The 23290-nt window shown below is 38.4% G+C and overlaps 1 protein-coding gene across 2 annotated transcripts in view; it reads right to left on the bottom strand.

The window, feature by feature from the left end:
* PGR (progesterone receptor) overlaps positions 1-23290 on the bottom strand; it is a 94376-nt gene that overhangs the window by 5188 nt on the left and 65898 nt on the right. For both annotated transcript variants that reach the window (XM_053925753.1, XM_053925754.1), the window contains 3 exons: positions 8784-8928; positions 8028-8158; positions 1371-1528 (listed from right to left, as the gene is read on the bottom strand). In XM_053925753.1, coding sequence (XP_053781728.1) covers positions 1371-1528; positions 8028-8158; positions 8784-8928 — 434 coding nt within the window. The remainder of the gene's footprint in view (positions 1-1370; positions 1529-8027; positions 8159-8783; positions 8929-23290) is intronic.

Below are 23290 nucleotides of genomic sequence, written 5' to 3'. Positions count from 1 at the left end.
CAGTGTGGCTTATGACTATAACAGCAAGAAAAGCTTGTATTTAATATGTCTTGGCTAACCATATAAATCTTGTTTTAGTAATCCAGTTCCAGTGTTGGGGATTTCTAGTTTTTTTCTTTTATAAGTAATGCTACAGTGAATTTCCTCACATATACATCTTAAATATTTGCCTAATAACTTATTTAAGATAACTCCTAGAAAGCAGAAATTTGAAAGCATGCAAATTAAAAATTTTGCTACATTCCGCCAGATTGTTTACTAGTATTGTGTAGGGGTTCAGATCGAGGCACCCAAGATGTGCCTCCACGGTATGTGGAGCATTTTGGGCTAAAGGCAACTGGGAGACCTTGCAGATTCAGGAGAAGCTTCTGCCCTCTTCACCTTTTAACTACTTAGAAGAATTTAAATTCGTAGTAGCCTTGCCCATAATAAGAAATGATCAGATATAATTTTTTGATCTACTTATACGGTAGGGAAAACTACTAATTACTGCATATCTGCTCTTCTTACTGCCACTCAGTCACCTTTTTTCCCTGTAAAGCCCAAGGCACCTTACCTCATCTTGGCCCAGAATGCCATATATATCGAATTTTAACTTCCAGTCTCCGAATATCTCAAGTATGTAGTGCCTCTGACAATTTTCATGTGTGTGGGTTCCCGTATGTACATATATCATTAAATTTAGTTATTTTCTCTCATTCATCTGTCTCATGTATATTCAACTATTAGAGCAGCCAAAAGAATTGTGAAGGATAGAAGAAAGTTTCTGCTTCCTCAATTGTTAACTTACGTTTCCATCCAAAATGCTATGAGGGTGTTATTTTCTACATCTATACTTTTTTTTTCATGGTTTTATTTATTTATTTTTTTGCATTTTTTTTATTGCTGTTCAAGCACAGTTGTCTCCATTTTCCCACCATCACTTTCCCCTGCCCCCCCCCCACACCCACCTCTCACACTCATTCCTTCCCTAACTTTGGCGTGGTCTATGTGTCCTTAATACATGTTCCTTGACGACCCTTCCCCTTTTTTCCCCCATTATCTGTACTTTTGCTTTTACATATAAATTTTGTCTAACTTAAGGTAAAAATATTTTAGAACATATTCAGGAGAATGTGTCATAATTTCTATTAACCATTAGATTACTCCCAAATTATACAAATACTAGTAAAAGGATATTTCAGTGATTATATAAAAAATGAAAAAAGCGAAATATAAATTCTGAGCGATATAATGCAAATACTGTTTTAAAATATAACTACAACTATAAACTTCAGGAAACCATATGAAGTAAAATTTAGATTTAATATTTAAAAAGTGATCAAAACTCAGAAAATAATCACTGATATTCTAGAAAACAAAATACTCACATCATGCAAGTTATCAAGAAACTTTGTAAGTTGGTAGAAACGCTGTGAACTAGCGACCACTCCTTTCTGCCTCAAACCAATTGCCTTGATGAGCTCTCTAATGTAGCTTGATCTCATTTCTTCAAACTGGCTTTGACTTCTTAGTCCTTCCAAAGGAACTGTAAAAAGACAATTAGAGGTGTCCATTATGTTTAAAATGATGACACAAGCAGTTTATAATAAATTGTTGAGCTGTATGATGACTTCTTTTGATATGTAACTCTAGATACAAATCTTAAATAAGAAATATTGTTATTGATAGTGTTAGGACATTAATTTCTAGTTCACTGGAAGAATATGGTAACAAGTAGGTAAGATAAAGAACATTTCAGTTTGCTGATTTAGAGCTGTGTCAATGTATTCTACATTTAAATTAAAATTTGCTTATAAGAGCACTTGACCTTATTCTACAATCTTCTCTCAAATACGTGGTTTGATTTAGTTTGCAACAGCATGTAATCTTTTTTCTTTCTTTCTTTTTAACAAATACTTGGATTTCTCTGTAAAGTCTTGCCTTCTATGAATGAAAAAGGGGTGCTATAATAATGTATCAGAAAGTAACCTTACAGGGTGATCTGAAAATAAATTCCTCACTGGGAAGATCGTACATAGTAAGTAGTCATGACCAGGCCTGTAACTTCCTTAGTAAAAGATTTTTAAGCCATTGTTCTTGTATAACTCGGTTAACACACCTTTGAAATACCAGAAGTAATCTTTTCCAGGCCGCCTGGAAGGTGTGACCACCCTCTAGAGTGCATATAAGCTCCTCCGGTAATCCAGTCCCTGTCTTGCGTTCTCCCACCTTCACGTAATCTTCCTTACCTCCCTCGTTAATTCAAAATGCATAAAAGAAACTGAGGGGATAATGGGGGGACAGGGGGAAGGGTTTTCAGGAACATGTATAAAGGACACATGGACAAAACCAAAGGGGGGTAGGATCAAGAGTGGGAAGTGGGGATGGCTGGGGTGGTGGTGGGGAGTGGTGGTGGTGGGGGAAATGGAGACAACTGTACTTGAACAACAATTTTAAAAAAGTTTAAAAAAAGAAAAACAAAATAGAAACAATAAAAAAAAGAAACTGAAAACTGTCAATCTCTGAAGCATTTGATATTTGCTTCCTGGCAATTGTCATCAGTTTGTCTCAAATAAACTCTTATACAATTGTCTATAGAGTTAGATACTTCTATCTAAATCTATAGACACTTCTAAATCTATAGACAATTTCATATAAATCCCAAGTATTTCTCATTAAGATTAGTCCTGGATAATTTATCTTTTTTGTTGTCATTTTAACATTGCTTCATTAAATTCTGTAACTCCTTCTTCCTGATATGAGAAAAAAAACTATTATTTTATTAAGTATATTTTATTGATTATGCTATTACAGTTGTCCCATTTTTTCCTCCCATTTATTCCCCTCTGCCCTGCACCCCCCCCTCACTGGCATTCCCCACCCTTAGTTCATGTCCATGGGTCATACATATAAGTTCTTTGGCTCCTCCATTTCCTGTACTATTATTAACCTCCCCCTATCTATTTTGTACCTACCATTTATGCTTCTTATTCCCTGTGTAACAGAGTGCAGCCAGGAGGACCTCAAATAGGGATTTTTAATGGGGTCCAGAACTCAGGGTGTCCAGGAAATATTAATAATATAGGATATCCTCACCCCCACAAGTCTGAACTGGGGGATGGGACACATGGAGCAGGGCCACTGAGAGCTATTCTGCATAGCAACAGTGTTGCGACTAACCTCAGGCACGGTCATTTAACATATCTATAATTTTTAACCAGTTTCATGGATATTTAAATAGCTGTGGCCAAGCTTTGAGCCAGGGAGATGGGAGTGACTTCCACCCAAGATGTAACTGGGAAGCAACTACCCCTGGTTACAGTGCCTGCTTGAGAGCTTGGAGATGATTGGCTCCACACCATGGGGCCACGCCTGCCTGGACTTACTACAGCAGCCCAGTAAAGCTGGAAGAATACAGGAATGCTGCCGGGTGTGGTTGATTGTGGGAGGAGTCATGCCATGTTGGGACCATGTGGCTTTGGGTGCTCCCTTTTGTCACATGGCTTAGGAAGCAGGAGAGACCTTGCTGGGAAGAAAAGGGGTGAAAGGACACTTGCTGGTGGGCCATGAGAAGGTGCCACATGGTTTTGGATTAACTGGAGATCACGGTGGTGACATAGTTGATGGTGCTGGGAACCAAGGGAGGCTGGCCAGCTGAGTGCAGATTGCTGGGAACCAAGGGGCTAACTGAGCCACGGACTTCTATTTCTTTTCCTGAGATATGGTGCCCTGGACTGGGCAGATGGGGAAGGAAGGACTGTGTGCACTTGTGGGTATTCTAAGGGATTTTGTGATCTCAATGAAGACATTAAGTCATTGCTCTTAAGTTTGTATAACTTTTGAATAAATACTTCCTTTCCTTTTCATCAATCTCTGATATTGAGAGCTGTAATTCCCTGGCAGCAGGCAAGGCAAACCTAGTACAGGGGGACTCCGGGAGAAGGGGGCATCCATTCAGTAATAGTATATTGTTCCCCCCATCCACAGGTCCGTTCTGTAACACCTGAACCTTTTCCCTCTTTCTTCTCCCCACCCCTCCCTGCTGAAAACCTTCCATGAGACCTCCATTTCTGTGATTCTGTTCCTGTTCTAGTTGTTTGCGTACTTTGTTTTTGTTTTTGTTTTTTAGGTTCACTTATTGACAGTTATGAATTTGTTGTCATTTTACTGTTCATAGTTTTAATTGTCTTCTTTTTCTTAGATAAGTCCCTCTAACATTTATATAAGAGCTTGGTGATGATGGACTCTTTTATCTTATCTGGGAAGCACTTTATCTGCTCTTCCATTCTAAATAATAGTTTTGCTGGATACAGTAATCTTGGATGTAGGTCCTTGCTTTTCATGACTTTGAATACATCTTTCCAGTCCCTTCTTGCCTGCAAGGTTTCTTTTGATAAATCAGATGATAGTCTTATGGGAACTCCTTTGTAGGTAACTGTGTCCTTTTCTCTTGCTGCTTTTGAGATTCTTTCCTTATTTTTAGCCTTGGGTAACTTAATGATGATGTGCCTTGGTGTGTGCTTCCATGTATCCAAAATTTTGGGGACTCTCTGAGCTTCCTGAACTTCCTGGAATTCTATTTCCTTTGCCAGATTGGAGAAGTTCTCCTTTATTATTTGTTCAAATAAGTTTTGAATTTCTTGCTCTTCTTCTTCTCCTTCTGGCACCCTTATGATTCAGATATTGGAACATTTAAAGTTGTCCTGGAGGTTCCCAAGTCTTTCCTCATTTTTTTGAATTCTTGTTTCTTCATTCTGTTCCAGTTGAATATTATTTCCTCCTTCTACTCCAAATTGTTGATTTGAGTCCCGGTTTCCTTCCCTTCACTGTTACTTTCCTGTATATTTTTCTTTATTGCATTTTGTATAGCCTTCACTTTTTCCTCTATTTTGTGACCCATAGTTAATCATTTCAGTGAGCATCCTGATTACCAGTGCTTTGAACTCTGCATCTGATAGGTTGGCTAGCTCCTTGTTGTTCAGTTCTTTTTCTGGAGTTTTGATCTGTTCTTTCATTTGGGCCATATTTATTTGTCTGGGCACTCGTGTTACGTTGTAAGGGGCAGAGCCTTAGTCATTAACCAGGATAAGGCTACCCACATCACTGCCTTGTGACACTGTTTGTGGGGGAGGGGTCAGAGAGGGAACAATTCTACTTGCTCAGCTCTCACCCCACTTTCAGTCACTTTGCCTGCTACCAACAAGCAAATTGTGCCCTTCTGGTGCTGATTCCCGAGTGGGTGGGTTTTTGTACATTCTAGGATCTGCGGGTCTCTGCAACAAACTCTCCTGTGAGGCTGGGGATTTCTCCTGCCACTGCAACCCCCATGGATGTTACAGCCAGAGGTTTTGTGGCTTTCTTTTCCTGCACTGGAACCCAGGGTTGTACAGTCTGTCTCACTCCCCAGTTTTTCCTTTCTCTTTTCTCCAAGTTCTTTTTTCTTCCTGTTTTATTTTTTTCTTTGATGTCAAAAGTCCCTCAGATGATTTGGTTGTTTATTTACAGTCAAAAGTGAAAAACTAAAACGCTGACTGATAGTTATGTTTGAATGAGCATTGCTTATGCACTGGGACTGTGAATTCTCGTGTAGAGCAATGTGATTGAGTTATTTCAAAGAAAAATTCCTGCTATTAACATGTTTCGTTCTTTTTCTTTCTGACTAAAAAGATTCTGCAAAAAAAAAAAGAGCCTTTCATTCTCCCACCTGGAGGTTATAAGTTTGGAAGGCCATGTTCTGGGAGACAGGCAAAAGTATGCTGTCTCAATATGTGGTATATAACCTTAATCTGTTTTCAGTATAGAAACCCTCACCCTCAACAGTACCTGTGATTCACCAGTACAGTTTTCATCTGTTATATCCTCTTCAGGGAATAAATTTACAATCTCTTTCTGAGTTAGAGAGAAACAATAGGCATGATTGGGTTATATTTGGAAACAGACTTTCAACAGAACATCTGTTTTTAACTCTTCACTCTTTTTACCTTCACTCTTTCAAAAAAAAGACATTGTCACCAACTGAAGAACATGCCAAAGGTTCAGTGATGCAAATAAAGGTGTTTTCTGGATTTTCTTATTTCTGGCTTAGAACCCAACCTTCTTAGATATGCTAAATTGGTTCTGCTTGCTGGTGTACAAAATTTGATTGCTTTTGATCCCTCTCTTATTCTTTTCATTTTTATTTTTAAAAATCCCATTACTAATATTTTAGTGTAGTTTTAGAGGGATCAATGGAAGAATGTGTGTGTTCAACCTGCCATATTTTCCTGGAGAACTATATTTTAGTTTTTAATGGCAAATGAAAGGCTTAAATTCTTGTGTATCCAATCATCAAACTTCTTTTGTCAACTTTCTCATTGTTTTTGTTTTTAAAATGATATTCCTTATTTGAGATTTCAAAATTATTTTTATTACTTTTGATTTGTTTTTAACAATATAAGCATTCACATTTAACCCGATTATCTGGTATTTATTTTATAATATAATTTTAGCTAAATATCCCAATGAATTTTTCTAAAATACATGGCTATTTTCCCAATAATTTTTGTTCTATATCCATTGATTTGTGATATTTTTATTATTGTATATGATATTCTAACACATACTAGTACGACTTGACTAACATTCAATGCATTTATTTTTTCCACATTGTATTATTCATTGTAGCTTTCTAATTTGGGAGATAAAGGACTGCTATCAGGCTCATTACTGTCAAGAAGGAAGGGCAGAAGTTAACTGCTGCTGTAATAGTAAATTATGCAATTTGACTCTCTTGGCCAGTCTCATATCAATACTCTTAGTCCACTCTATGCACTCCGTCAAATAAAGCTTGAAGATCTTTACTCCAAATACGGTTTGCAAGGGGGAAATAAGGCTGTGGATCCTAAATTGGCCCTGTCTTTGGGGCGATTTCATGAGGAAAACTTCCTTTTTATGGGTTGAGCTTTTCTGCTCTTCCTCCTGATGTGCAATCCCCACTGCCCACCATTTGATATTTGTGCCACTAGAGAGAAGTCCCTGCAGAGATATTTCTGAGAAAGAGCCTTGCTTGGCTCACCTTCTACCTAAGATCTTAGCTCTCTGTTGTTCTCTTCCAGATCACTATGAATGAAGGAAAGATTAATCCAGACATTCAAGGGCTGAGCTTACCTGTGCTTGGAAAGGACAAAGAAGAGGGTAAAAAAAGGTAAAGCATTTAAAAAAATTTTCCCACCCAGACTCTTGGTGACCCACTGAGACTGAGATCCATGTGTTCTTTGTGTGCAAAAAAAAAAAAAAAAAAAGAAAAGAAAAAAAGAAAATGCCCCTACCTTCTGGTGACCAATGTTATGTTTTATAGTTCACCATTCTTTTTCTTCTAATTATTCAGTTCAGGTGCATTTCCCAGCCTCTCTTGCAGTTAAGGTGGGCCATGGAAAGTGGGTGGAAATGACACCTGACACTTCCAGGTTTCCCCTCCAACCTTTTCTCACCCAGTGTTCCTCTCCCAGTCAGTTTCAGTGGAAGACTGCAAGCTGCCAGGAAAGGGAGTCCCTGCGTGAAAGGGGCCCGGGTTTTCTTGATCCCCCTGCACTATGACTGTGAGTGATTCACCGCTATTGTATTACGTTGCTGTCGTCTGCAGCTATTTGTTAAAACAGTTAGCTAACCTGACGTAGGGAATAGTTCCAAACAAAAGTGTGTAGTTTATATAGTAAATCCTTTGTGGGGTGGGGTAGAAGAAGCATAGTTTGTGTTTGTGCAATATTAATTAGTGTATAATAACCTAGATGTGTGAATATAAAAAAATCATTTAATCATGTTTTATCAAAAAAAATGGAACTGGTTGCATGGACAGGTTATTTTTGTATTATGTGATAGGTAAAACCTGAGAAATATGAAGGAGTTTTACTAAGGTCTATGAGAGTACATCAGGTGTTTCTCCTTTGTAGTTACAAGAGAAGATGAGTACCTCGTGTCTAATCAGATGATCATATAGTTGTTGAAACTTTCCTAATGAACTAAAAATTAAGAAAGTAAGTATCTCATGTTACATTACTTGTACTCACTTGTATTAAGAAGCAGCAATACTTTCATACAGAGGAACTCTTCTTGGCTAACCTGCAGCTTCACAAACTCCTGTGGAATCTGCCACATAGTGAGGCATAATGAATAGAATGATGATTCCTTCATCCGCTGTCTTCCATCACACACAATACCCACAAGAAAAAGCAACAGGAAAAACACACACACAGAGTACGTCAGCCAGCTTATGTAATTTTATCCAGAATATGAGATTTAGTAATCACCTTATTTATTATTGAAAATGACTTTTCATAAAGAATGCAATATTTGGAATCTTAAACATCTAAATTTTTTCACAATACTGAATTTTTGAGGTTAAGAAATTTTAAAGTTGGAAAATCGTACTAAATACACATTTGCCAAAGTTAATGTTTTGCTCTTTCATCATCACAGTTTAGAAACATAGATAAATAAACATTTAATTTTGTCTTTAAGAATATTTCTTGATACATTCTTGAATTTAAAAAAATGGATTTCAAACAACTATATATTGAAACAAAAGGAAGCTCTCCAAGTATCAAATTAACTGATAAAAATGATATAATTTTATTAATATTGTCAAATCAAGCTGAACTATTATGAGGTAATATCAATGATATGAGGTAATTCTGAGAAACCTTTCAGAAGAGCTATTACTTAGCCCACTAAATGTATGATTATCTATTGAAATGTAATTTTCAATATTATCGTACATATACACTTGAGATAATATGAACCACAAAAGTCAAGTTACTACTTACTCATTTAGTATTAGATCAGGTGCAAAATATAGCATCTTCCCACTGACATGTTTATAGGACCTCCACCCTAGTCCAAACACCATTAAGCTCATCCAGGAATACTGGATGAGAGTTATCTGGTCATCAATATGTAAGTTTCTAAAACCTACAAAACAAATTAAAAAATAAAATGATCACAAAAATTTCTTGTGTCAAAATGTTGAAAATACCCAGCCATTTGAAAATAAATGTAAGTAGAGTAATATTTTCAACTTCAATATATTGTACATTAAAAATCAGGAAATATTAATAAATAATAGATCTTGAAGACTTAAAAAGAAGCAGTGATTTGGGGAACCATTAAAATTAGTCACTGTGATTTAGTGCTTCTGGTAGTTTGCTAATTGAATCCATCATTGATCACTCACTCATTTATTGAGAACCATCTGTGTACTGGGCACTATGTTAAAATGCTGGGGTTACAAAGATGGATAAGACACCACCCTTGACCTTACAAGAAGGTCACAAGTAAACAGGAGAAACAAGCTCATAGGCACAGTGACAGCGAAGGCTACAGGGAGCACACCAGGCAATTGGAAGGTCAGGAACAACACTAAGAGAGAAAGACATAATGCCCAGGCCTTATATAATCCATTTGTTGAGGAACCTTAATTTTTAAGACTTAAACATAAACTGGCTTTATTTTGTAAAACCACTGCTTTCAATTGTGCTATATCTAACTTTCTTTAACTTCCCTTAATTATGTGTTGGGTAGATCTCATAGTTTTCTGGTCACTTCTGTTTCTTTGAAACAATCCAGCCCCATCTTAAACTCTCAGTTGGCTTACGATGTTCAGAGACTGTGTGTGCGTATGTATGAAAGCTCTGGTCTTTCACACCTTCACGACCTCTCTTTTAGGCCTTTCTCTGGTATTGACGGCAGAGGGAAGACAGCAGGGAAAGAACAAGTAACACAAAAGATCAAAGACTTCTGTCCACCTCTTTCCAACTCTCTTTCTGCCTTCTTGGGGGAAGACCACCAGCTGAGTACTGATGCACGTAAAGGAGGGAGAGGCAGAGAGGAAAGTTTCCAGACATAGGCTGGGGTCACATTCTGGATAATCTTTATGTCTATTCAGGAGCAATGAGAGGGACATAGCATGATTTATATTATGGATGGTCCTTGGTAGTCTCGTGGAGGGTGATTCCAGGGGAATAAGTCTGGAGTTAGGGAGAGAATTTGGGAGCTATAGGCAAAGGCCAAATGAGAGATGATAAAGGCCTGATAAATGTCAACAGGTGGGAGTAGATAGGGCAGAGTGCATCAAAGAAATATTTAAAGAATAAAATCAAAGAAATTTGGGAAATGATTTGATTGCATATAGGTAAGAGGAGAAAGTTGCAAATAGATTTTTCAATATTTTACTTGAGTGATGGATGATAGTAACAGGATTCATATGATAAAGGAGAAACAGGCTACAAAAAAATAGTAAGTTTTGGATATGTTTGAAGACCTCCGGGTTATCCAGGTAATAGTTGGGCATTTGAATTAGAATAATGGAGACGTATTTGAGCTAGAAATATAAGTTAAGAAATTATTTGTATTTGAGTGTGGCTGAAACAATGAGAGTGGGTAAAATCTTTTATTATACGTATAGAGAAAAACAAGTGTTTGGGAACATCAACCACTTTCCATGAACCTATTCAACAACATCTATTCCCCCTAAGAATCCACTGCAGTACACCTACAAGTGACCATTTAAAAAATAAAACCAAAGAAAACTTAATTTCTTAGATCTCAAGGGCAAAAAGACATTTCTTTCCTGATTTTGTTAATCATCTCAGGGTTGGAGGCAGCAAAGGGCACCTTCTCTCCATACACTCCAGATGGTCCCCTCCTTGTGTGAATAGTAGGAACTGCATTCGCATTTCATATATACATTATATGCCAGCAAACGCGTGTTTGTCAGAGGTGTCCAGAATGTATTTCGTATGCTATTAGAGATATATAACAAATTATTATTTCATAAAACTCATAGCAAGTTAGGTTTAATTAATCAGATGTGTTAGAATATTAACATTTTTATTATTGTCTTCACTGGTATATTTTTTATTCTCAGTACCCTTCTTAGTCAATGTTATAACTTTCTATGGAAATCATTCTATAAAATGAAATATTTGACCTACCATGCTATGTTTTTTTAGTTCTAGGGCTTTGTTATATGTTAATCTCTGAGTAGGTTTTAAAATCTGACCAAATTATGTAACAGTTAATTCATTTGTTCTTTTTTGAAAACAGATTTGCTTACATTTACATATTTGCACTTACTTTACCCTTTTTTTGCTTGTTTTACATTCTGGGATTATTAAGGACTAGAAATTATGAAACATTTTTATTATAATGTAAAAGGCAAATCTTGCTCAAGTAACTTAAAGCTTATGAAATTATCAATATTTATAGCAGAAAGTATACTCTTTCCATTTAACAGAGTGAGATATAACTCAGAGCTTTATTTACTCCATCATTTAGGGAGCTTATCTGTGCTCAATGTAACACGTTAAATTGACTTGAATATGCCTGATCCAGAAGTGCAATTTTTCCCCAGTTAACTGTAATATAATTCATTACTTTATGCTGAAACAAAGACGGGAACACTGAGATCGAATTCCCATTGATGATAACAATCAGGTAAACTCAGTACATTTGAGATGATGATCAAAATGAAAACCTTCACATAAAGAAGTGATGGATGATCCCTAATTGTGTTTAACAAGTTTGAAAGAAAAATACCCTCTCCTTTTATGTGACTTGACCTGACAACTTTTGAAAAAACACTGTTACAAGCTGTTCAATTGTTAATGCTTTAAAAAATAATTTATTAAAAATTAAGAACAATCTAAACAATGACCAGAGGGGAGGGGGGAGGGGACAGTGGGGAGAAGGGTTTTCAGGAACTACTGTAAAGGACACATGGACAAAACCAAGGGGGAGGGTGAAAGCAAGGGTGGGAGGGAGGTTTGGCTGGGGCAGGGCGGAGGAGTGAGTGGTGGGGGGAAAATGCACACAACTGTAATTGAACAATAAAATAATGTTTTTTTAAAGAGTACAGTAACCTGTTTGACCTGCTAGGTTCTCCTATTCCCACATTTCTGATAAAATATATAGATTTTGCTTCTGTAGAAACTGCCATATATTGAAATAGTAAATCTACGACAAAGGCAGAGCATTAAATATCTCAGCATCTTCTGACACAAAGGATGAACTTTGAGTAGCACAGAAGAGCTTAGCACAGTCAGGGTAATCACTGACATATATTTGGTGATATTAACATAAGAACAAAGACTGCATGTTTAATAGTCTAAGGAAGCATAGTTCTTTTCATATCAAAGCTATAATTTAAATTGCTATAAATAATTTTTAAGCACCTATTTGGGATGAAGCATTATGCTTGAAACTAGGCATAAAGATTGGACAGATGCTGTTTCTCTCTTTAACACTGGTGGGGCAGATTAAAAAAATAGACCATAATTGTAACTCGGAGTAGTAGTGGTGTGTTTGAGAAAAGGGACGGGTGATATGGGAGAGCAAGCGACCTTTCCACTCAGTCTGGGGAGTTATCCGAGGGGAAATCTTCCTAGGGGAAATAACAGGTGATTAGATGCCTGGAGGCAAATTAGGGACCAGCCCGGGGAAGATGTAGGAGAAGAGACGGGCTTTCCAGGTAGGGAGACCAAAAGCAGCAAAAGAAAGGAAACTAGAGCAAAGAGCATTGTGGGAACTGAATCCTGTGATAATGTTGCAAATTCAGGAATCAAATCACACAAGGACCTTGGATGATAATATCTGAACTTTTTTCTGAAAAAAGAATAATATAATTAATTATAATTTTTTTTGAAAGGTGATTTTGGAGGCAGAATAGAGGATTGTATGGGGACAGTGTGAAACTGTCGTAACAGGCTCAGTGTGTGGGGAGGAGTAGGTACAACGGAAATCTAGGGAAAAATTATGAGGACCTAAAGTAAGTCAGGGCAGTAGCGGTGGAAGTAGCACGTGCAATGAATTATATAGTGAATAAGTGCAGATGAGAGAATTTGATAACTCATTGGACAGGAGGTGACGGAGAAAAGGGAGCTGAGGGATGTGCCCCAGATTCTATCTCAGGTGCCATTTCAAGATACAGAAAGTGCTTTTAGGTTTGTGGAATAAGTTTATGCTGACTTGGAAGTTCAACCTAGTGGAAATGTATACGCAGTTGAAATACATTGTCCAGTAAGTTCAGGAGAGGGTCCGGGCTGAAACTGTGTATTATATTCAGAATATAATGGTTGTTGAAGTCAGGCTGTGCATAAGTTCATTCACACTGTGTAGACTGAGAAACCAATGGTGTAAATGGAAGAATAAATCTATACAAGAAACAGAAAATATGTAAATTGAGAGAATGTGTGTACCTGGAAGGGAAGCAATGAATGCCGAAGGAAGAGTGTCAGCAAGAAATGGTTTGTATCAAAGGCCTCAAGGGGCATGTCAGATGGGTAAGGGCTGACAGTATGTATTTGATCTGCTCATAATTTTGTTAACATTGGCAAAAATAATTTCAGTGGAATAAGATGTTAGACAAATCCTTTCTGAAACTTTCATAAGGTATTATTAAAGCCTAACTTTACTCCTAATAGTCTAATCTAATTTCTTTACCATCACTTCTATAGAGGAGGCAATTTGATTTATTCATTTTATTTGGGGAGAAAGAAAAAAAAATCCTTTGTCTCACATACAGTGGTTGTCACTGACTCAGATGTGCGGCGTGCTTCGAAGGCGGAAGACGCGGCGAAGGGCCGTTTCAGTCTTCTGCAACTTCTTCTGCAAGCGAGTGGTGCGGCCGAGACCAAGAAGTATTTATTCAAAAATTCAGTGTTTAAAAATGACAAAGCATTGAACTGAACAGATTTTTTTACCAAATAAATAAAAGAATCAAGACAAAATTTCCAAAGCCTACCCTGACCTGTAAGGCTGCTTAAACAGCCCATAACGTATGCCTCTAAATTTACTTTCTGCCACTTTCCCCAATATAAATTTATTGTCAGTGTTTTGGGTTTTTTTTTTAATACTTGGGGGATAAACCCCCAGGAGGATAGTACTTATTGTAGTCATGTTTGAGAAACCAGATGCACAAACGTATTTTCTCAGTCTGCAGCTACTGAAACTGTTGTAATATTTTTTATGGTATTAAGGAACCCTCAGACTTAAAAAAATTCAGAACCATTCTTATGCTTGTCTAATTCATTATTCACCAAACGGCTCTTCCTGTTTTACATCATCAGCCATACTATTCCTCCTATCCGGAATGTTTCCTCTTCTTATCAGGAGTTATTAAAGTTTCATTTTTCTTTGAAAGTAGAATTTAACTGACCCCTTGTCTCAAACCGTCTCTAGTCCCTGAAGCCAAAAATGCTCTTCTGTCCCCATTTTCTTTATATCTGTGTCTTATGTCACTTTCACAGTAGTTGTTTGGGTATCTTATCTATCCTAGTGGACTGAAACTTCCTTAGCAGAAAAAACACGTCTTCTTTACTTTTGAAAATTTTGCAAATATTGTGTTACTTTACTATCCAAATAAGAAAATGTTACCCATTGACATTATAGCAAAGAATCCATGTAAAATCATTCATATAAAATGTAATTTGTCAGAACATGCAAGGTATCCACATAGGCCATTTGTGAATGTGCTGTCATGAGGCTAAAACATCTTTCAAGTGTTCATTAAATAGTGGCAAGAGGGAAATTCTGAGATGTCCTAAATTAAATTACGGAGAGCCAGAGATGAAAGAAAGGGACAAGAGTTACAAACTAATCAGCAGCTGTAGGACAACAGACTGCTCACATTCCTGAATGTATGTTGGAGCTCTGAAGCGACTTCCAGGTGGCTATTTATTTATTTATTTATTTTTAAAGTATATTTTATTGATTATACTATTAGAGTTTCCCCAATTTTCCCCCTTTATCCCCCCTCCTCCCTGCACCCCCCAACCCTCCAGCATTTCCCCCTTAGTTCATGTCCATGGGTTGTACATATAAGTTCTTTGAGTTCTCTGTTTCCTATACCATTTTTGACCGTCCGCCATCTATTCAATGCCTACCAATTAGGCCTCTTATTCCCTCTACTTTTCCCCCACTATTCTTCCCTTCCCCCCCCAAATCTCTCCATGTGATCTCCATTTCTCTGATTCTGTTCCTGTTTAGTTGTTTGCTTAGTTTTTGTTCTCATTGTTTTTGTTTCTTTTTTTTTTTTAGGTTCATTTGTTGATAGTTGTGAGTTTGTTGTCATTTTACTGTTCATATTTTTGATCTTCTTTTTCTTAGATAAGTCCCTTTAACATTTCATATAATAATGACTTGGTGATGATGAGCTCCTTTAACTTGACCTTATCTGGGAAGCACTTTATCTGCCCTCCCATTCTAAATGAAAACTTTGCTGGATAGAGTAATCATGGATGTAGGTCCTTGCCTTTCATGGCTTCAAATACTTCTTTCCAGCCCCTTTTTGACTGCAAGTTTCTTTGGAGAAATCAGCTGATAGACTTATGGGCACTCCTTTGTAGGTAACTCTTTCCTTTCCTCTTGCTGCTTTTAAGATTCTCTCTTTGTCTTTAATCTTGGGCAACTTAATGATGATGTGCCTGGGTGTGTTCCTCTTTGGGTCCAGCTTCTTTGGGACTCTCTGGGCTTCCTGGACTCCCTGGAAGTCTATTTCCTTTGCCAGACTGGGGAAGTTTTCCTCCATTATTTTTTCAAATAAGTTTTCAATTTCTTGCTGTTGTTCTTCTCCTTCTGGCACCCCTACGATTCGGATATTGAAACATTTCAAGTTGTCCCAGAGGTTCAACAATCTCTCTTCATTTTTTTGAATTCTTGTTTCTTCATTCTGTTCCAGTTGGATGTTATTTCTTCCTTTTGTTCCAAATCGTTGATTTGAGTCCTGGTTTCCTTCCTCTCACTGTTGGTTCCAAGAATATTTTGCTTTATTTCATTTTGGGTATTTTTCATTTGTTCTTTCATTTTTGACCAAGTTCAATCAGTTCTGTGAGCATTTTGATTAACCAGGGCTTTAAATTCTCCATCAGATAGGTTGGCTATCTCCTCATTACTTAGCTCTCTTTCTGAAGTTTTGCTCTGTTCTTTCATTTGGGCCATATTTCTTTGTTCGGGGCACCTGTTATGTTGTAAGGGGGAGGGGCCTTAGGTATTCACCTGGGTAGGGCAACCCTCCTTGCTGTGCTGTGGTGCTGCTTATGAGGGAGGGTCCAGAGAGGGAACAATGCAGCTCCCCTGCTCATCTCTAGCCCAGTTTCCAACAAACTCTCATGTGAGACTGGGAGTTTCTCCCACCAAGGCAACCGCCATAGTCCACAGCCAGCTCTGAGTCTCAGTTTCCCTTTAAGTCAGCCCCTCCCGCACAGCCTGCCACCTTGCCATGGGTTCTCTCCATCTGCCACCTTATCAGTCTGCTTGCTCTGTTTGATTGTTTCTTTAATTCCGTGGTTGTCGGAGTTCCGTGAAGTTTGATTTTCTGGCACTTCTGGTTGTTTATTGATTTTAGATTGGTTGTTATCCTCCTTTTGGTTGTGCGAGGAAGCAAAGGGTTCTATGTATGCCTCCATCTTGGCCGGGACTCCCCAAGTGGCTATTTAAAAAGAAGTAGCCAGACATCACCTCATCCTGCTTATGCAATAAACTTGCAGGACTATTGCACACAACCAATCGAAAGTGGTAAATCGGGCCTGCAAACCAAAGGGTCTTGGTTCGATTCCCAGTCAGGGCACCGTGCCTGTGTTGCAGGCCAGGTCCCCAGCAGGGGGCACTTGAGAGGCAATGACACACTGATATTTCTCTCCCGCTCTTTCTTTCCCTTCCCCTCTCTCTAAAAATAAATAAATAAACTAAAAAAAAGTGGTAAATCTCTCTTCCCTAAGGACTGTGCACCTATGCTAGAATTGCACTTCGAGGTTTCCCACCCTCCCCCTTATCTGATAAATTCCTCCAAAAACACTTAGGTCTTTCTTCCTGAAAATGCGATGTATGGAAGAGCCCATCAATTCGAGCACGGGAGACATGTCTTTTCCACCCAGCACTGCTGTTGGTGGTTTGGATGTAATGCCTCAGGACCTGGCTCTTTTCTGGCTAGCTTTGGCTAAATAAATCCTTTCTTTTTAGAAATAGTTTGGCTGTAAAAATTTTTGTTTATTTCTTTCTTTGTTTGTTTGTTTAACAATAGAAACAAAGATATCCCTGAGAGAGATGTTAGATAAACATGATTGTTCTAACAGGCCCAAGAAAATAGAAGAGCTGGACAAGAAAGAAACGAGGAAGTCATGACTTGGCAATAAGAGTGCTCTCACACCTGCAGATGTGCCCCAGGGCCCTCATGCCTGCTGTCACCATTTTTATGATTATCATTCAAAACCCGATCTCAATCTGACATCCCAAATACATTTTCTTATTGTGAAAGGATGATCTGAATTTCCAACATATTTTCCTAGCAGTATCTTTTTTTTGTACTTAAAATAAGTACACAGACATCCTGTTGTGTTAGTCAACTTCACTTAACAAAAGTCCAGCTTTCACAGAGCAACAACCTGTGAGTGAATGGAGATTCAAACAGAGTCAAGGCAGCAGAGAGACAAAGGCTGCAGGAAATTGAGACGCTGCTACTAAAGGGTTCACACACTTACTTACTCTCTCCACGTCCAGGGCAGGGGCAGCGGTTCTAGAAACACCTGTGTCATACAGGAACAATGAAATTGACTAATGTTAAGATGGGGGGGAGGGGCAGAATCAGGAGATCTCTTTGGATGCAGAAGCACTGGCAGGCACCATTGTTCTTTTGCTGAGCTCTCCTCCCACTCAGAAGACCCTGTGAAGGCCGGCACAAAGTTTGTCACTGTCCATTAACCTAACACCAATTGCCCAGACTACACCATTGCCCAGCCCTGGCATCTCCCTGAGACATTGCTCTACTGAACCTGATCACCCACTCAGAGCATCTTCCAGTGGCCTGCAAACCCAACACAAGTAGCAGCCAGCCTCATATAGCACCAAACCTCACAAACCTCATATAAGTGGTAGCTGACCTCAACTTGCATTGTAGTTCTCACGAAAAGCCTCCAAGTTTGGCACAAGTGGCAGCCAGTGTCAGCTTGCAAGGTAGCCCCAACTAAGCAGCCCCGAGACTGGCATAAGTGGCTGCCAGACTTGGCTTACACTGTAGTTCTCCCAAGCCCCTCCAAGCCTGGCACAAGCAGCAACCAACTATAGATTGTGTCATAGCTCCTCCCAAGCAGCCCCAAACTCAGCAAAGACAGCAGCTGACCTTAGCCCTCACATGAGCCCCTGACAAGGTACTCTGGACCCTACTTACCCAGTGGCTGGCTTGAGACCGCACCAAAGGCCCACCTAAGCAGCTGTACAACTGACACACCAGAATAGCAACCATGGATGGCACTAGAGCTCTGTTAAAGTGGTGACTTCCACTTCCTGGAGTCAGCTCCTGCACAACAGCTCAACCAATGTAGTCATAGCAAGCCATCACAGACAGTCAGCCTGAAGGTCAGTCTTACCTTCTAAAGTCCAATTATAACAGGAGTGCACAAACAACCACACAGAAAACACACCTCAAGTATCTGGCTCAGGTGACCGGGATATTGCTGTACTGGACCCCACAGGACACCTTCTTATAAGACCATCCTTTCAAGCTAGGAGATGTAGCACACCTACCCAATACATAGGAATAACTACACAGAGCCAGGCAAAATGAGGTGAAATACATGTCCCAAATGAAAGAACAGGACAAAAACTCCAGAAAACAGAACAAAACAAAATGGAGACAAGCAATATACTAAGTAGAGAGTTCAAAACATTGGTAATAAAGATGCTCAAAGAACTCAAGAAAATAGATGAACCCAGTGAGAACTGGAACAAAGAGATAGACAATATAAAAATGGTGAATAAGATATGAAGAATACAATAACTGAATGGAAAAAGACAGCCAAGGGAATCAACAGCAGATTAGATGAACCAGAAGAATGAATCAGTGATATAGAATTTAAAAATAGCAAAAAGAAAAATGAGGACCTCCGTTTAAGGGACCTCTGGCACATCAGGTTACCAACACTCTCCCCCCCAAAAAAAGAGAAAGAAAGGTATGGAAACATATTTTAAGCACTAATGACTGAAAAATTTCCTACCCTGATGAAGGAAATAGACATATGGTACAAATCCAGGAAACAAAGAAAGTCTCAAACAAGATGAACTCAAAGAGGCTGACACCAAAACATGTTATCATTAAGATGCAAAGTATTAAAGACATGAGAGAATCACAAGGGTAGCAAGAGCAAAGCAGCTAGTTACATACCTGGGAGATCCCTCCCATGTTATGGGAGGCTGCACAACTGGACCCTACACAACACCTACTGTATTAGGCTATGCTACCAAGACACGGATTCAAAGCAGCTCCATCTAATACACAGAAACTTCTAAGCAGTTCCTCCTAAAGAAACCACACATGGATTTACTCAGACTTACATCCTCTGAGGGTCAGCACTGGGGTAGCAGCTTGAAAGGTACCAGTGGCATACAAGGAGAAACTGAAGTGTCCAGCATCAAGGTGAGAGCTGGGGGACAGTTTTCTCCCTCAGAGAAAGGGGACAGAGGCCACTATTCCTTTTCTGAAGCTTCCCCCGAAATAGGCACAGAGCTGTCAGGTAGATGGTGTATCTAAGACTCCATCAACCTGGCTAACACTATTTGTTCTGCCCTGGAGATCCCCTGAGTTTCTGGCACACCCAATTTATAGGCCCACCCAAGTGATTAACAGTGGCTTTTCCGCATGAATGACTGGTCTTGGCTCATTCTTCACAACTTCCTAAATCCTCTCACACAAGCAACAGCCAGCCTCAGCCAGCCTCCAGCTCCCGTACCTTTTGTTAAGTGGCCCCAGGTCTGGCACTAGCAGCAGCCAGCCTAGGTTCACAGCTTGACTTTGCCTGGAAACCTCCAAGTCCAGCAGAAGTAGCAGCCATCTGGAGATTGCTTTATAGTTCATGCAGCATGGCCCCAGGCAGAAAATAAGTGGGAGTAGATCTTGGCCTGCACCACCTAGGATCCCCCAGAGCCCGTGCACCCAGTGGATGGGTACAGACCACGCCGGAGCACCACACCCTGCCTATTCACAGCTGATTCTCTATGAAGGGCTAATGTTGGTGGTCAGTGGTCATAGCCAGTACTTGCAAGCAATTGGCCTGGGTAAATACCTTCCATTGATCTGCCAAAAGCAATAAAGGCTCAACTACAAGAGGAGGGTGCAGTCAGCCCACACAAAGGGCACACCTTGAGCAGCCAGTTAGGTGATGGGGGGCTGTGCCACTGGACCCTACCGGACACCTACTACATTAGGCCATGCTGCCAAGACAGAAAGTCATAGAAGCTCTACCTAATACATAGGAACAAACATAGGGATGCTGCAAAATGAGGAGGCAGAGAAACACGGTCCAAATTAAAGAACATATCAAAACTCCAGAAAAAGAACTAAACAAAATGGAGAAAAGCAATCTATCAGATGCAGAGTTCAAAACCCTGTTTATAAGGATGCTCCAGGAACTTAGTGAGGACTTCACAGGCATAAGAAAGATCCAAAGAGAAATGAAAGATACACTAGTTGAAATAAAGAACAATTTACAGGGAAACAACAGTACAATGGATGAAGCTGAGAATCAAGTCAATGATTTGGAACATAAGGAAGGAAAAAACCCATCAGAACAGTAAGAAGAAAAAAGAATCCAGAAAGACAAGGATAGTGTAAGGAGCCCCTTAGACAACTTCAAGTATTCCATATTCGCATCATAGGGGTGTCAGAAGAAGAGAAAGAGCAAGAAATTGGAAATGTATTTGAAAAACTAATAAAAGAAAAGTTCCCTAATTTGGTGATGCAGATAGAGGAAGCACAGAGAGTTCCAAAAAAGACAGATGCAAGAGGCCCACTCCTAGACCTAGGGGGCACTATATTAAATGAAATGTCAGACAGAAAACGACAAATACCATATAATTTCCCTTACATGTGGAATCTAAAGAATAAAACAAATGGTGGGACTGGCTGGGGTGGGGTGGAGGGAAGGGGAGAAAATGCAGACAATTGTAACTGAATAAAAATAAATTAATTTATTAAAATAAAAAAATAAAGAATAAAACAAATGAACAAACAAAGCAAAACAAAACCAAACTCATAGATGTAGAGAACAAATTGATGGTTGCCAGATAGGAGGGTGTGGGGCAATGCTGAAAATTTTCAGAGATTTACAAGTACAAACTGCCAGTTATAAAAATAGTCATGGGATGCTCTGGCTGGTGTGGCTGAGTGGGCTGAATGCCGACCTACAGATCGAAAGGTCATTAGTTCAATTCCTGGTCAGGGCACATGCCTGGGTTGTGGGTCAGGTCCCCAGTTGGGGGCGTGTGAGAGGCAACATATCAATGTTTCTCACATCAATGTTTCTCTCCCCCTGTTTCTCCCTCCCTTCTCTTCTCTCTAAAAAATATATTTTAAAAATCTTTTAAAAAATTTTTAAAAATTGTCACAGGATATAAAGTACTACAGAGCAAATATAGTGAATGATACTGTAATAACTATGTGGGGTGCCAGATGACCATAAGAGTACACCATCACATGTATACTGGACCTGTTATGGTGATGAGTTCATAAGGTACATCAGAGTCTAATCGTTATGTTGTACACCTGAACTAACGTGATATTGTATGTTAACTGCCATTAAAAAATAAAACAAAAAAGCGTGTGAGTGACTGGATAAAGTAAGTTTCTCTTACGTGCAAAACAGATAACCAGATTCCGGGACCTGCTCTATCAAAATGCATTCACACCATGAGCACAGGCGCCTGGCTTCTCTTTCTAATACCACTGCTTAATTGTTAGGTCTTGCACATAGCAGGTATGCAATAAACATTTATTGAGTGAATCAAGGGAATAAAACCTGTATTCTGGTTTTAAGTCAACTGAAAGGTTTTGAGTAGCTAGTGATACCATATTACTTTACATACATATGTCCATCCAAGTCTATTCACTCTGGTTCATTAACCATTTTCATCTTTCATTCATTTGCATTACTCCCGGAATACAAGCTATGCAAATATAGTTTAAAAGATTATGTGGCACACAATACTTTGATAATCTTAATGCTTTCATTATTGTTCAGTTAATGAAAACACTAAGGAGGGGTGATGCCATCATTCCTATTTACTTACAAATAAATTACATTATATAACATTAAAAAAGGTGCCACCAAATTAAATGTAAATATTTCCTTTCACTTTTTTTGAGGGTGTGAAGAGGTTAAAAATCTTGACAGATAACAGGCTTTCAACTTGAAAAGCTCACTTAGCTTTTATCCAAAGTGAATAAAAATTATCTTTTAAACTATAGCTGGTTATTTTCTAACTGCGCTGGTAGCAGAATCTGTTTAAATAGTAAAGAACCTCCAAATACTAACAAAAGAAATATTAACAAGAATCAAAGAAATTACCTTTTCTAAATAACAGAAAAACTGCAAAAAGTTAAATATACATTCAAACACTCATTTTTAAAAAGAAAATTTTAATTCTATTGTGACATTTTTATTTAACAAAGATTTATCAAACTTGATAAGTACTTTACTGTAAGTTTTAAACATCCAGAACTTTCCTAATAGAAAATAAATATTACACCCAAGGCCTTTCAGCAAGACTGATGCTAATGAGAACCTGTCATTTTGATTTTTCTATAAAATTATCTCCAGTAGAATAGTGAACTTTATTAACTTTTCTCAACATGCATTTTCTAAATGATATTCAACAACCAGACATCTTTTTTTCTTTATGTTTCATGTAACCTTGAGTTTTCAATAATAATTCATTTATTGTGTTTCAACCTTTTCAGGTAGAATAATAACTGAGAAATATATCAAGGCAAATTGGGAAGAAATTATATTTTTAAAAGGCTATTGAATTTACCTGGAGTCTAAAATGACATAATATATTTAATTCTTGATCAGATATTAGAAAAAATAAATTGGTCTAAAGAAGTATAAAAATACTATTGGTGTAAAGAGAATGTAATTTTAAAAAGTTCTATTTCTAATTATGGGATTGACACCTCTACAAGCAATTGCTACTCACATATTCTCCTGGCTCTGCTGTCTAAGGTTTAATCAAGTGAGATCTGTATCCTTGTAATTTTTTCAGCCTCTTAGCTCCTGTAACGTGGTGCGTAGGGAGCAAAATAGCTTATGTGACTGAAATGCTTTCGTGATGATATGATTTGAATTCTAATTGGCACATCCTTTGCTTGGGTATAATTTAGGGAAAATAATGACTGAAGGTTCATTTTTCTTTGTCAAAATTATTTATTTATGTTGAGGAATTTTGGTGTGTTCCTCAGTTGCCTGTAGATACCCTGCTATACTCTGAGTACTATTTTGATTTGTTGTAT

This window comes from Desmodus rotundus, chromosome 5 (genome assembly GCF_022682495.2).
Source record: "Desmodus rotundus isolate HL8 chromosome 5, HLdesRot8A.1, whole genome shotgun sequence".
Lineage (NCBI taxonomy): Eukaryota > Metazoa > Chordata > Mammalia > Chiroptera > Phyllostomidae > Desmodus > Desmodus rotundus.
Note: the sequence above shows the minus strand (reverse complement) of the source record. Positions and strands in the feature narration are given on the sequence as shown.